Source organism: Cibotium barometz, chromosome 15 (genome assembly GCF_041138505.1).
Source record: "Cibotium barometz isolate CiBa-2024 chromosome 15, ASM4113850v1, whole genome shotgun sequence".
NCBI lineage: Eukaryota > Viridiplantae > Streptophyta > Polypodiopsida > Cyatheales > Cibotiaceae > Cibotium > Cibotium barometz.
In genome coordinates, this window is record NC_141060.1 from 18,973,995 (window position 1) to 18,989,693 (window position 15,699).

The window sequence follows — 15,699 nt, forward strand, 5'->3', positions numbered from 1 at the left end:
GATGAGGACATCTCGCGTTTTTCAAGTGGGAGAGAATGTAAGATTCCTCCTCAGCCTGAATATTAAATAAGCTTCTACTTCAATCCCTTGTAATCATTCTATGATTCTGAATACAAGAAAATATCATTTTTTCTTGTTTTGCCTAGTGACATAAAAAATTTCAAAAGAGTGGTAAATAAAAATCAGGATATTTTTGGATAAGTAAATTCTTCAAATATCAAAAAAATGTTTCCCTGAAATAGAAAATCAAAATAGATTTTCCAAGGTGCAATTGGAATTAACTAAAATTGATTCAGAAGACCTTAGCCTAAGGGTCCAGATTTTTGAAAATTTTTTTTATTATGGTTCAATTAAGGTTCCTATGGGCCAATAAGATTAAACCAAGTGTTGGGACAAGATAAATCCAAAGAACAAAAGAAAATACCCAAAAATGAGTAAATTCCCACATAAGATGAAGAGTTGACCAAGTACTAGGTTTATTAGTTAAAAATTATGGTGTATTAATAAAAAAATGAGATATTTTAGAGTAATCATTCATTTTTGACACATGTGTAAGGAAAAGGGAGACCTTTAAGGAGGTGCCTATTTCACATGCTTGGATGAGTTAAAAACTCAAAAATAATTGGATATTTTTGTCTCTCCTCTCTCCTAAATCAAACCAAATCAAAAAGGGAGCCAAACTGCTCCAAAACTTGTCCAAATTCAGCCAAACTGAAGTTGGAAAATTCTAGAACTCAGTTGGACTCAGTTAGTGGCCTCCCTCTCCTATAAATAAACCCTCATTCCTTTGTATTATTATATGTGAATTAAACTATGCCGGTATTACTCTAAACTAAGCTTAATTTCTATTATCCTCTAAAAACCTCTACAAAATTGAAGAGATTGGAGCTTCTCTCTCTCTCTCTCTTCAATCTTCTTTGGTGACTCCTACAACATACCAAACCAATTGATTGGTTGGGGGCCTCTACGGTGTGACTAAAGAATCAAGCATTTTAGGAGGTAAAGAGTGGATTATGGTCTTTTTTCTATAATTTCTAAATGTTTCTTTCTAACCAACCCCTCTCAAGCTTGAGAAGCTTTAATTTGAATGGCTTGTGAATATTATTGAAATGCTTTAATGTATTGTAATAAAGAAACACATAAATTTTTATTTATGCTTAATTTTAATGGTTTTTAAGCATTTCTCTCTCTCCCCCCAAAGAAAGGTCATTCCTATGACCTATTCTCAATCCAAATGAAGCTTCTCATGAAGCATTTCTCTAATCCAAAAGTAATTTTTATGCTTGTCTAATTGGAGGCCAAAATAATAGCTTTTTAATGCTTTTATGATATTTATCCTATAGAGAAATTATGAATCAATCCATAATTGGATAAAGATCCAATTAGTGGTCATTCTAATCATATTAACAATATTAAACTTCATTCTCTCAATTAAGTCAAGAGCCTTAACTAACTGATTTGATCTGACCAAACCCATAAGCCCCACAGTCAGATCAAGCAAAAGACTTGCACTTGGATCATAGAGACCAACGCTTTTTTCCTCATTGAGAGGCACAGCCGTTGATTCTTTTCCATAGAACAATTTTTATCCGGGATTTACTTCATCTATCGTACCATAACAGAATTGAGTCTCATTTTAGGGATCCATCAGTCCAGCCGAATCCCGTGGGTTAGCCACTTGCCCAACCACTGTAGTGATGGGATCCATTTAAGAATTTGGTTAGGTTTTGTCCCGGGTACCAAGGAAAGGAGTTCCCAGGCCCCCTATATTCATGCAAACTTAAAACTAGTCACACCACTTACACATCCAATATGAAATTACCTTTTTCACAGATTCAGCTGTCTTTAAAACAATCTTTTAATGAAACTATAGTATCACTGATCATAATCCTCCAAAATATCCGGCTAATTTCTAATTTTTTTTCCTTCATCGGTGTACCTATGGCATCATTGACAACCAGAACGCTCACCACCTGTCCACTCAGGGGCCTTTTCGATAGTTCCTAGCTCATAGTACCCGAAAATATATTCACTTATAAAAATCAAAACGGAATCTCCGTTGAAGATCAGCAAGATCAACCAATAGATCCATATAAAAGAGCCATGGACTCATCTGTTGAGGACCAGCAAGATCAATCAACCATATCCATTCCCGAATTCAGAAAACAACTCTTACTCCTTGATCCAATATCTTCGGACGACCCAAAGCCCGCCGAGCACTGTATGGTCAGCACCCTCTAGGATCCTTCGTAGGTCACCTAATGCTTTACTCATAGGCCGCTTCCTTGGTCCCTCATCCACCGTACTGGAAGCTCACCATTTTAATCGAACCGAGACTGGTCAAGGCCTCGGCCGAACGGTTGACCTTGCTACACGAGATGTCCTCCATTGACTCTCTGCCAGCTCTTGTAACATTATCAGTTAGGTCTCCATGACCTCATTCACAAGATGGTCAAAATGTTTCCCCAGCATTCTTGACATAAAATAGTCATTTAAAAACAGGTCATAAATATAGTTTCTATAACGAACTCTCGTCTTTCCACATTGTTCCACATCAATCCACATTATTTAATCCACATCCATTTCATATGCATTCCCATTCTCATCCAATCACATCATTTTCATTCCCATTCTCATCTAATCACATTCCCATTCTCATCCAGTCACATTCCCATTCTCATCCAATCACATCATTTTCATCTCATCTCATCTTTCCTCATTTATCCTCATCAGATCTCATCCACTCGCATCTACCCATATTCACATCTCATCACATCACATTCATTCACATCTCATCCATTCATATCTACCCCGATCCACATCACATCCATTTCACCTCACATCTCATTCATTCACATCTATCCCGATTCACATCCCATCGCATCTCATCCATTCACATCACATCTCATTTATTCACATCTATCCTGTTTCACATCACTTCACATCATATCTATCCACATCATATCTCATTTATACACATCTCATCTCATTCATCCACATCCATCTAATCGTTCACATGTACGACTACCCACATCTATCCATACAACCAACTATGATGGTCGGGCAACAAGACAACAACTAGCAACTGCTGTTAGGAATATTGTGAAGAAAAATCCTAGAGCTCACAATAGTAGTAAGGTTAGAGAGAGAGAGAGAGATAGAGAAACGACTGTCATCTTGAAGAAGAAGAATTTTATTTTGTGGGTTATCCTTAAGTCTTTCTAAGATGTGGTGTAAAGGATGATTTGAAATAGGGCGGTGCTATGGAAAGGATGCGAGATGTGGCACTAACCTTACCCTTCATTTGGGAGCTACTTATGGCTGCTATTCACATGCATCTCATGGGCTGAGTGTCATTTGTTGTAAGTATTACAACATGGCCACTTTTGACACTAACATGGATCTACATCGACATTGGTAATCCATCATTGATAAAATCCTTTCATTGCACTCATCGAAATTTTTTATATGATTTTTATGGAAATTGAACAAATTATAAAATTCAAGATAAAGTATGAGTGGGTATGGGTACCCTGCCTCGACCATGAGTTGGAAAAGGATGTAACATTTGATGTAATGAGGCCAAATGAGCATGCATGTGTGGGTGTGGGAGAGTCTCGTTGGGATTTTGTGTCTACAACATGCACGGTGTAACCATCAGTGATATGCTTGAAAGGGCATAGAGGGACTATCTTTGTAACCATCAGTGATATGCTTGAAAGGGCATAGAGGGACTATCTTTAGCACTAGCACTCTATCATTTAACATGGATACTTGAGGTTAGTGTGACGTGCCCATCTCAGAGTGAGGATAAGCATCCATCTTGGAAACCTTCTAAAGTCTTATCTAGCATTTGGTTCACTGCTTTATAACTCAAAAAATAAAAGGATGAGATCTATGACACCCTAGGATCACCAAATCAAGAAGGTTGATCATGGATCTTGAGGGGAAGCATTGTGGCCATAGGGTCATTTCTTGTAGCTCAAATATTAGGATGAGATCATGAGTACCTACCCCAAGATCACTAGATGAAAGGAGGATGTTGGAATTTATGTGATCTTGGATCCTAGAATTATTTGATGGGTTCATCATCATAAAGCTTTAGAGAGTGTGTGTATTTGTCTAGGAAAGTCCATTTGTATGGTTGTATCTTCAAAGGTTATGTGCACAATGTAAAAGGGCATGTTAAAGTCAAAGGGCTCATTATGGTCAGATGAAAAGGCCACATGGAAAGTGCTAGGGGCCACACATGCCTAGTGTGGGAGTCACATGGTTTGTGCTAATCACATGATTTATTCTTGGTGGCACATTTATGGCACATATGCCTTGCACTAGGATGCATTTATCTTATGGATGAGGGCTCCTTGAAAACTATGAAATCATGTACTTCTTGGTCCATTTTAAGAGCTCAATAATGCAATGTGATTAGTAATTTATTTATGCATTTTATTTGTGATTAGTTTATCTTCCATTTTTAATTGTGCTTAGTTTGTCTTCCATTTTTAATTGTGCTTAGTTTGTCTTCCATTTTAATTGTAGATTATTTTCTTTATCAAGCCATGAATTGCTAATTTGTGAGCCCCCTTAGATCGTAGGAAAATTGACAAAATTTGGGGAAACTGAATGCCCATGTAAAAGGTCATGTATGTGTTGGAAGCCCTTACTTGCATCAAGGAATGGAGTAAGGAAAATTGACAAAAACCTTGGGGAAACTAAATGCCCATGTAGACAATGGGAATGTCATGCATATGTTGGAAGCCCTACTTGGATTAAGGAAATCTTGGGTCTCCAAGAGAATTCCATGGAAAGTGAGATTAAGTCTTTGAAAAAGACCCATGGACATGAGAGGTGGCTGCCCAAAGAACACATTTGGAAAGAAGTAATTGGAGCCATGAGAGTGAAATTGTATGCCTCTAAGGAAAGCCTGACCAATGGCCACTAATTAAGTGAGGCTAAACATACAAAATGTAAATAAAAAATGGGGGAATTCTAGCAAGAGAAATTAAAGACCTCTACATGGAGGTGAAGGGGTTGAAGGTGAAGTATATATGCAAGCTACCTTTGAAATGAAGTATATGTGCAGGCTATCTTGAAAAGGGATGTAAAACAATTGAAAGATGAGAATGTAAAACTCCAAGCAAGCCTAGAAGAAATAGTCTCTCATTGGCTTGAGGTAATGAAGAACCAAAAAACAGTTATATTCCCTCTATGGCTTGAGTAATGAAGAAGCAAAAGATAATTATATTCCCCAGCAAAATTCCATCATAACGATAACATTGGAAGAGGAGAAATGGATGAAAGAAGAGGAGATAAATGCAAGGGTAGTGGGATTCCTGAAAGGCCCCACACCTCAAGAAGATGGGAGATGGGGTGGCGTTATGTAGGCAAATGGGTGTCACAAATACTCCCTTTGTAGATGATTGATGGCTACTTGGAAAGGACTTAGGGAACAACCCTTCCTCCTCAAGTTTAGAGACCACAAATCATGGGCTCCTTTTGTGAGAAAAGAGTAGCTCTCAAATCTACCAAGATCCACTAAGGGGATGACCTTCCACCCTTGTTAACTAGAGCACATAAAAGCTAGAATGATCCAAGGTCATGGAAGCAGGCCACATGGTAGGGAAGTGGATACTTTACTACAAGGGTAGGGTAATAATCTCAAACAAACACCTCGGTGATGTGAAACCATAAACAAAATTCACATGGCTATGGAACTCTATGGTCTGTCGAGACTAGGGAGGTTTTACATAGACATTCATAGGGAGAGAGATCATCTTTTACATAGAAACTCACCAAACCTTGAGAGAGGGCAAACAAAATTCACATGGCTATATGAAATTACAATGGAACGCTATGGTTTGTTGACCCAGGAAGTCTTGTATAGAAATTCATAGGGATCATCTTTTACACAAAAACTCACCAAAGCCTTGAGAGAGGGCAAACATGCACCACTAGGGGTGCTGCATGGTTTAGGAGGAGTAACATGCTTGTTTTGGATTCATATGTGCTTGATGATGAGGCTCAATATAGTAGATGCATTTATGTAGGTCTTGCTTGAGCTTCCCACATGAGAAATCACCTTATACATGTGCCTTGATGATGCGCAAAAGGTGAGTCCCCATATACACCTTTATTTGTTGCAAACATTCCAAAATTCTCCCAACTAGGAGGTGTTCTCATGTTGGGTGATTTTAATGCAAGAATAATGAATGATGGAACATATCTTGATGTATGATTTCTAGGATGATTCCGTCATTTTATTTGAGATGGATCTTGATGAGATTGGGTTTCCAATGGGCTTCTTATGATAAAGAACACCACCATATGGGAGACACTTCCTAGAGATGGGAGCCATGCATATGACCTAATTATGTATAATGGGATGCCTCATTAGCTTACATCATTCTTCCCACATAGTGGAGGTTCTAGCACAATGGATTACCGCATGGGCTCCTCTACTTTGATGCCACATATTCACCATCTCCCCTCACCATCTCATTCACCGTCTCATGCCCTTCTTTACCTCCCCCACCAGTTCCCCAGTCTCTACTTAGACTCATATCTGTTTTCATCATAATCTAGACCACATTTTTGAGGATCACATCTCTTGCCATATTTTAGCCCTTGATCTCAGCCACCCAATATCCACAATCACATCCCATCTTCTTTCATCTAGCATTCACGAAAAATGTTAAACGACAATCTATGTTCCATTTCGACACAAGAATCCTCAAATATTGGAATAAAGCCATCATTTTAAAAGCGTTCAAAATCATGACAATTCAAGTTCCATTTCAACACAAGAATCATTGAATACCAAGTTTATTTTTTAATAAATTTGAGAATGGGTGTACTGAAATTAGATGGCATTGAGGTATATTCAAACCCATTAACTCGTCTTTGAGGCATGGGTGCTACCGCCCCAAGAGGAGAGAGACTTATTTGTTGGTGAAAAGGGTGACTACATGGGATGTGTCTACGCACAGAGTCACCACACACAAATGCATGACATGTGCTTGTGCATGCACACACACACACGTGTATGCATGTGTGGGTGTGTAGAGCACACACGTGCATCCATTGGCGCGTGGGTGCATTGACTGATGGGGCAAGCATAATTGTGTGGGCACGTGCACACACACACGCACACGCACACGCACACGCACGAGTTCATGCATTCACACTAATGGGTGATGTCTCCATAGACACATAATTTGGAATTATCCGTCTCACATGAATTTGAAATGACCAACAGGCTTATAGGGCCCAACAAAGACGTGTGGAAAAGGCCATTTATGGATCCCATTGGAAGGATTCTCTCTTTCACCTTCTTCTTTGTTATCAAATCCTTATCGCATACCCTCTCTTTCCCCTCAGCTCCATTGTGTGGATCAGCTCTGATTTTTCGTCGATTTGATCACTTTCTGTTATCTGGATTGGAGCGTAAGTGCGTGAGAGTTATTTCTTGATCACTTTCTGTTAGCATGCTTGGAGTAATTAAAAACGTGATTAGGGTTTCGATTCATACGCGCTTGTTATGATCGGATCTAGCAGATGTCGAATGAAGAAGGCATCACCAGCAGAGGCTTCTCTGGGGCTCCCAAATTCTCAGAATTTCGTCAAACTGCGACGAGCACAAACCCTCCAAACTCGTACGTTAATTAAACTTCTCTCTCTCTCTCTCTCTCTCTCTCTCTCACACACACACACACACACATCCCCAAGTTTACATACATCTCTCTCTCTCTCTCTCTCTCTCTCACACACACACACACACCCCAAGTTTACATGCATCTCTCTCTCTCTCTCTCTCTCTCTCTCTCTCTCACACACACACACACACCCCAAGTTTACATGCGTCTCTCTCTCTCTCTCTCTCTCTCTCTCTCTCACACACACACACACACACACACACCCCCCAAGTTTACATGCATCTCTCTCTCTCTCTCTCTCTCTCTCTCTCTCTCTCTCACACACACACACACACACACCCCCCAAGTTTACATGCATCTCTCTCTCTCTCTCTCTCTCTCTCTCACACACACACACACACACACACACAATTTTACATGCATTTGTATGGTGAAATGACATGTTTTCACATGGTAAATATACATTGTATGACCCAGTAGGTCATGACCTTTAGCCCTAAACTGAATAGCCATTTGTTGGGTTAGTTTTGCATGCATGAATAATGTTTAAACATATTGGACCATTTTGTATGACAAGATCATATTGGACAAACGGATGGATGTGATAACATGTTGGTATTCGACATGGAAAACATTTCTAATATGTTTGATGATATTATCTCTCTCATGTTTAGGCACATTGCAACTCAATGAATGATATTATCTATGAAGGCTAGGCATGTTGTAACACAAACACATGCTCGTATGTGGTAACACAAACACATGCTCATACACATACCTATGAATATATACATCTATATAAATGTATGTATACACACACCCACCCACATGTGTGTGCACACATGCACATGGGTGGATTTTTTAATTTACTTGATGCAAATTTATTTCCCTTTCTAGCCTTCTATGCTCCTAGGGTATATGGGCTATTGCATCACATGTTGCATTTTTCCTAATTTTAAGGTCCGTGAAACCATTCACAAAATTTTAAAAAAATCACATTAGAAAGCCAATCACATCACTTAGAAAGCTAATCATCTCATGAGCATCTCCACACTAGTTATAGGGTGACAACATTTTGGAGCTCTAAGTGAACTCTGACTAGTTGATCACTATATTACGAGTGTCCTTATAATGAGAGGCCCGATATTAAGTTATTTAGGGGTGCAAAGCTATTGTATTCATAGGTGTAAAGATATTTATGGATGCAAAGTTATTTTATTCATGGATTCAAAGTTATTTGCCCCTCTACCATAGTGCTTAAGCTGGCACATTAGTGTTGACTTATGGTGGTGACACATATTATGGTGCTTGAGGCCTTTCACATTCTCATTCCATCTTGCTTGTTCATCCTTATCTTGTGGCTCAGATGCATCCCCTAACCGGGGTGAGCTTAGTGTAAATCTCTAGAAACTTTAGGTAGTATGCACGTGTCCATCCATTAAGCAATAGAGTTAAGACTAGCTTGACTATTCACATATGCATCTTACACGTCTACTTGATCAAGCAAGCTTTTGATTGTTTAACGTGCCTTAGATTTCAAATAGTGCTCGAATGGATGCCTACAAATATTCTAATTTCTTGGATCCATTATGCTCACATTCTTGAAGGAAATCATCCCTCAAAATTTGTGCTCTAATGCGTGCCTACTTTTGGAAACACTTTGGTGCTTATGTCTACAATTTATTGCACTTGCTATTTAATTGATCCATGTGTCACACTCTTGTTCAAGTGGTAAGATATGCTCTTTTTTTTCACCATGATAGTTTCGTTCTAAATTGATCCATACATCACACTCATGTTTCAAGTGGTAAAGATAGGATTGTTGTTCACCATGATATTTGCATTTGGATCAAAACAAATGAATGGTACCATTAGCTTTGGAAACATCTATACTTCACATGTATCTTAAAAAATGATCAATCTCACCTTTGCTTGAGAAACTTCTACTTCCTAGTGTTTTTATCCTAAAAAAATATTCCATGGATCATTATGCATGACTTCAATAAGAAATAGCTTACAGTTGCAAATTAGAAACAATATGTATATATTAAGATTCTTGTTTTGACTCAGAACCTCAGGTACAAAGGAGAACAAAACCTCAGACACAAAGGAGAAGAAAAACACTAAACCAGGGACAAATTCAAGAGGTTTAAGTGAAGAAGATGGCTACTCTTTCAATAAAGAATCAAATGAAGAATATGAAGGCAATGAAGATGAGATGGAGATCTTGCTTGATGTTGAGAAAAAGCATGGACTCCTAGGGAAAATTTCTCAACATCTCTCAGTCGTCACGCAAGAAATAAAGGATGTTACTCATGAGGTGAAGGATCTCTATGAAAGCTCTATTAAGAGTAAGCACGATTCTTGAGCTTAGTGAATGCTTAAGAATATTATACTCTTGTTATGTCATGTAGATAATACATTGTGAGTTGTAATCATGTGATGGTATTGGATGCAAAAGTTACTACGATTTTCATGTAGTTTCATGAGCATGTAATAAACACTATTTTTTTAAAAGTGTAATGTAATACTACTAAGATTTCCAGTGTATATACCCTTCAAGAAATTTCTTTAAATCATGTGAGCTAAATAATCTAAGTTCTTAAAGAATTGGATACATGGCATGCATATAATCAATCAATAGCGGAAAGCAATTTTGGATGCTTTTGAAGTGTTCAAATTTGAAAAGATAATGAGCCTTTGATTGATTTTGAAATTTTGATTAATTTTGAAATCATAAGGGAAGACTCAAAAATTGCCCTTTTATGTGATATAGGGGTAGAGTTTTGGGGTATTAGGTCCCTTGGGTGTTGAAGATTTGGGGGCTATAAAGACCGTTGACCTTTCCAATCATTTGAAGGGAAACTAAGGAGAAATGCAGATGTGTAGAATAAATTGCAAATCTGGTCATGCTTGTGTGTGTGAATGTATTATTCTCTCCATGAGAATTTCGAGAGGTACATGGTCCAAAGAAATCAAAGTATAGAATCTCCTTATGGGAGCCCCTTTGATTACAAGTGCTTTGCACAAGGCACATAGAGGACCTCTTCTAAATTTGGAGAAGAAGAAGCTGACCAAGATGAACCCTGAGAAGGGCACCCAAAAACCACGGATGGTAAAATAAATTTAGACTTATGGATCTAAGAGTGGGATAAGGATCCTTGTAAAAACTTGGAAGTAATGTTGTTTTCTATTCTTTAGAAAGAGATTCTTTCTCTAGATGGTGCGTTTTTGCATCAGAAGGTTTCCAAGAGTGTTTAGGGCTGAAAGAAGACTCCCCAGAGCTTCCGCATGTTACATTGGTATCAGAGCATCAGGCTCAGCAAAGCTAAACACTGATTCAGTCCCAGATGATGGTGTACAGGACCAAGGTACAGGAAAGTACACGGATTCGAAGCCCAAGGCGGGAACACAGATCGGGAAGAACTCCCAGAAGGTTTGTTGGTGGTGTTCCACAGTGCCAGATGGGGATGGCAGTTCCGTGAGCCAGATAGGTTCTCAGGTAACGGTCCCAAGGGAGGTTGATCCTCCAAGGGTGATGTGAGAGTGCCAGACTCAGTTCCAGGAATGAAGACCAACAAGGTGTTCAGAGTCAGGGCAGGAATGGATGGTGGACTAGAGGAAACCAGATGCATAGATCTTCATCAGAGACAGAGTGGTTTGGAGAACACGCCGGGATTTCAGAGAAAAGGGTTTGCCAGGGATGGATGATGACAGAGGGACTTCGGGAAAAGGATTGGGATGATGACAGTCATCCAAGAGTAGGTTGGAGTCCCATCATCAAGTTTAGCAGAGGGGGATGTCATGTGCACAGATGCCCATGGACAAGTTCCTCAGCTAGTCCAGAAAAGGCAGCCAGAAAAAGGACCATTAGAACCAGAAAATGGAGCACAGAGAGCTGTTGGCAGTGTAGACTGGAGCAGGGCTTGGAGAGCAAGAGGAAAAGCCTATCGGCTGTACCACAAGGGAGTCGGCTGTACCAGAGGTGGAGGCGGCTGAACCAAGTTGAAGGGGGCTGCAGGCGCATCATCGAAACAAGCATTAATGACCAGTCGGCTGAGTTAAAAGTCATTTAATGTATTCAGAACTGGCCGACCAGCAGTCGGCCGGCTCCTACCTTGTCCAAGAATCCTATAAAAGGCACCCAGTGCTCATAGAATTAATCATTCAGCCCACTAGGGGTTTGAGTCAGTAGGGTCCGAGTCTAGGGCAGAATCTTGGGTGTTTTACCACCTTTTCAAGAAGGCAGCCAAGGGTTGCAGATATGTACCCTTTTTGAACCATAGTATATACTGAATTTCCAGCACTTCTCACTCTCTCTCTCTACTCTCTCTCTACCTGCGTTTTTGCATCAGATGGTGCGTTTTTGCATCAGAAGGTTTCCAAGAGTGTTTAGGGCTGAAAGAAGACTCCCCAGAGCTTCCGCATGTTACACACACACAATTACAAAAATGGATAAGACACACACAAACATGGAAGGCTGAAATCTTCTTTCCTTGTTGCTCTCAAAAGAGGTCTATAAAAGATAAGTGAAAATCAACATAAGCTATGTACAAGTGGTCCATAATGTAAACACGCTAAGTAGGTGAGCTAGCAAGATAAATATGCCATAACTTGGCTGGACTAGGTAGGTGTAGTCCAACTTTGGAATTACTGGTGAAGATCCATTGTATCAACTACCAAGTGGTGTAAAGGTGGAACCCATGCACATCATGAGTGTTAGATCGTGTTGAGCTTGACATCTCAACACTCTCCCTCAAGCTCAAATCCATCTTTAAGACTCCAAGAATAGTGTAAAATCCTTGAAGCTTCTCTACTCGTAAGGCCTTGGTGAAAATGTCAGCTACCTACTCCTCTGTGGTAACGTGCACGGGATACATCTCGTGCCAAGACCTTCTCTCTGATGAAGTGGTAATGAACCTCTATGTGTTTGGTTCGTGCATGAAACATTGGGTTCCTGGGGCCAACTGTATTTTGCTAAGGTTGTTGTAATAGATAACAACCTAGCCATCCACATGTATCCCCAAATCCAAGTAGGTTATGTAACCAAGCTACCTCGCATGTTGCCATCACATCACCCTATACTTTGCCTCTATAATCGACAAGGTAATTGTTAGCTGCTTCTTGGTGCTCCATGTAGCACGACCACTCCCAAATGAAAACATAAACCCACTAGTAGATCTTCTGTCTAAGGTGCTACTAGCCTAATCTACATCAATGTGTCCCCATAAACCTGCAAATGTATACTAGCCTCATAAAAGATGCCATAATCCATTGTGGACCTCACATAGGGTAGTGTGTGCCTCACATTATCCAAGTGCAGCTTTCGAGGAACCTACATAAATTGTCTTTCCAACCCAACTGTGTAGTTCATGTTTGGCTTGGTGATCGTCATGTAGATCAAGCTGCCAATTATATTCTTGTACATAGTGGCATTCTGTAAAACCTCACCTGCATTTGCACTCAGCTTGCCATTTTGATCTGATGATACAAAAATGGTCTTATAGTCATCCATACTATATTTGGACAATATGTCTAGCCTGGTGATCGCCATATAGATCAAGCTGCCAACTATCTTCCTGTACATAGTGGCATTCTCTAAAATCTCACTTGCATTTGCACTCAGCTTGCCATTTTGATCTAATGGTATAGAAATGGGCATACAACCATTCATACCATATTTGGACAATATGTCCAATGCATACTGTCTCTTTTGTGTGATAGCCATTGGCCCTTAGGCATCTTGATGACCTCAATGCCAAGAACGTATCATGTTTGTGCTGCCAGATATGCCCTATTATAGTGTCTGTCACATTGATTGAAAGCCAACACATAACTTTCCTTGGACCCTAGTTCTACTCATTGAACTCCTTTATCTCTACTAGAGTAGCATTCTCTTTAGGTAATTCTAGATGCTCTCCTCATTATCTCTTTCAACATAGTCCCAAAATTCTTTTCCCATAAGAAAATTAGTCATTATGAACTTTCATCCATGGAAGTTTTTTTGTCAAGCTTCTCGCTAACAATTTGATGGATGTTGTTAGACATCTTTGCTTGTAACAACTAGAAATCTATAAACATGCAATTTCTATATGTAAACTACAACACAGCAATATCTTCTATAACTCCTGTACTTCTGCACAGTCTGTATGGCACAACACGTGACCAGAGTACATGTATATACAATCATAATCAACAATACATGTGTAATCACTATCTGCACACCCAAAATGCAGTGATGGATTGTAATAACTAGAGTTCAGACATTGACAATTTCAAACCAAAACTTTCCAGAAAAGCTTGAAAACACCTTGTAGTGGACAAACAGAGGTTGAAAGGTGCCTGAAACATAAATCTGGCCACAAAAGTTCAATATATATTATTATGCATAATACAGGTATCTCTGCACCTATGAAGATAGCTCCTCGATCGGAGACATATAGCTCCCAGAGCTACCCAGGGAGTATTGTACCAAAATACCAAAATAAGAGGGGGAAGAGATGATGACACTCTTACCCATGTACCGCTTCCTTTGCCTTCGTATATTCCTTTGCTTTTTCACTTAGCTCCTTAGCCTGAATCGAGCTCTATGATACCATGAGAAAATTAGGGGAGGAGAGAGGGCTTGAGCTCTTGCAAAGCACATACACACTCTCACAACAATGGATAAGACACGTATAAAAATGGAAGGCTAAAATCTTTTTCTCCTTGTTGCTTTCAAAAGAGGTCTATAAAAGATAAGTGAAAACTAACATAAGTACTAGAGTACTATGTAAACACACTAAGTAGGAGTGGTCCATAACGTAAACATGCTAAGTAGATGAGCTAGCAAGATAAGTATGCCATAACTCGCTTTCACTAGTCCATCTATAGAATAAATGGCGAACATCCATTGTGTCAGGCTACTACCAAATGTACCAATGTTGTAAAGGTAGAACGGTCACCCATGCATGTCATGAGTGTCAGCTTGTGTTGAGCTTGACATCTCAATATGAAATATACCCATAGAGTTTTGAGGTTTGAACAAGTAGACCATGAATTATCCTCTAGCGCACATAGATAACTTCCTAGTCCAATTGTCCAATGCAAAAGACTTTTGCAAGATCCTTGATACCATCAATATAGATAAGAAAAATCCTTGATATCATAAAATCTAGATAAGCAAGAAGATATCTTTAAGATGGACTTTTGATTTGAACTAGCAGACACTACAAGTTTAATGTATTACCTTTTGGTGTGATAAATGATCTCATAACCTTCATGTATCTTATGAATAACATAAACTACGTATATCTTCATGATTTTCTTATGGTATTCTTAGAAAAAATATTTGTCTATTCTAGGAATGAAGCCCGTACACAAAAGCTTAGAGACAAAAAAAAAATTGCAAAAATTCCCAAGTTACCAAGGATCAAGCTAGAGAGGCTCATAGAAAATGATATAGACATGATCAAAGAGACTAATAAGGTGATTTAAGAAACTAATGAGATGTTAGCAACACAATGAGATGCTATAAAAAAACACACTCAATTGCATTGATTTGGGACTCTTAAATAGCCATGAGAAGTACATCCAATGAGTCTAGATTCATCTTGGCCTTTTCCACCTTGCAACGGACACTTGCGCTTTACACGTCATTGCTTATGCCATTTGGGATCTACCCTTTCCACCTTTTACATTCACCACTTTCAAACACCAATTCTCTTTAACCTTTGACCATCTAACATTTGATTCAATTTCTCTCTACAATGCACACTCTCCATGTTGCTCCATTCTTGTACCCTTCATCACTTGTACTTCTAACACTCCCCCTCAAGTGATCCCCATACATGTGATTTAATGGGTCTATACTCCTAGCCATGTGTTGGAGTAGTCTACCTTAATTTCCTTTGTCTCCTATGCTCACTATGTTGGTTTTGGTTTGAGAATTTACACGGGTAGGAGTTAGGGTTATAATTTAGGGGTGAGACTCATTCCCTCTTGTGCTTTACTACCTTTAGTAGCCTTTAATTACTAGGTTTATTGGCTTGTTCTTTGCCTTAGACTT

At 39.2% G+C, this 15,699-nt stretch overlaps 1 protein-coding gene across 1 annotated transcript; it reads left to right on the top strand.

Annotated features, from left to right (window-relative positions):
* The first annotated feature begins 7,297 nt into the window (after nt 1–7,297).
* On the top strand, nt 7,298–10,200 carry LOC147631029 (uncharacterized). The gene is made up of 3 exons (XM_086809360.1): nt 7,298–7,443; nt 7,555–7,652; nt 9,723–10,200. The coding sequence occupies exons 2-3, from the start codon at nt 7,555–7,557 to the stop codon at nt 10,018–10,020; spliced, it is 396 nt and encodes a 131-aa protein (XP_086665486.1). The 5' UTR covers nt 7,298–7,443; the 3' UTR covers nt 10,021–10,200.
* The last annotated feature ends 5,499 nt before the right edge of the window (nt 10,201–15,699 follow it).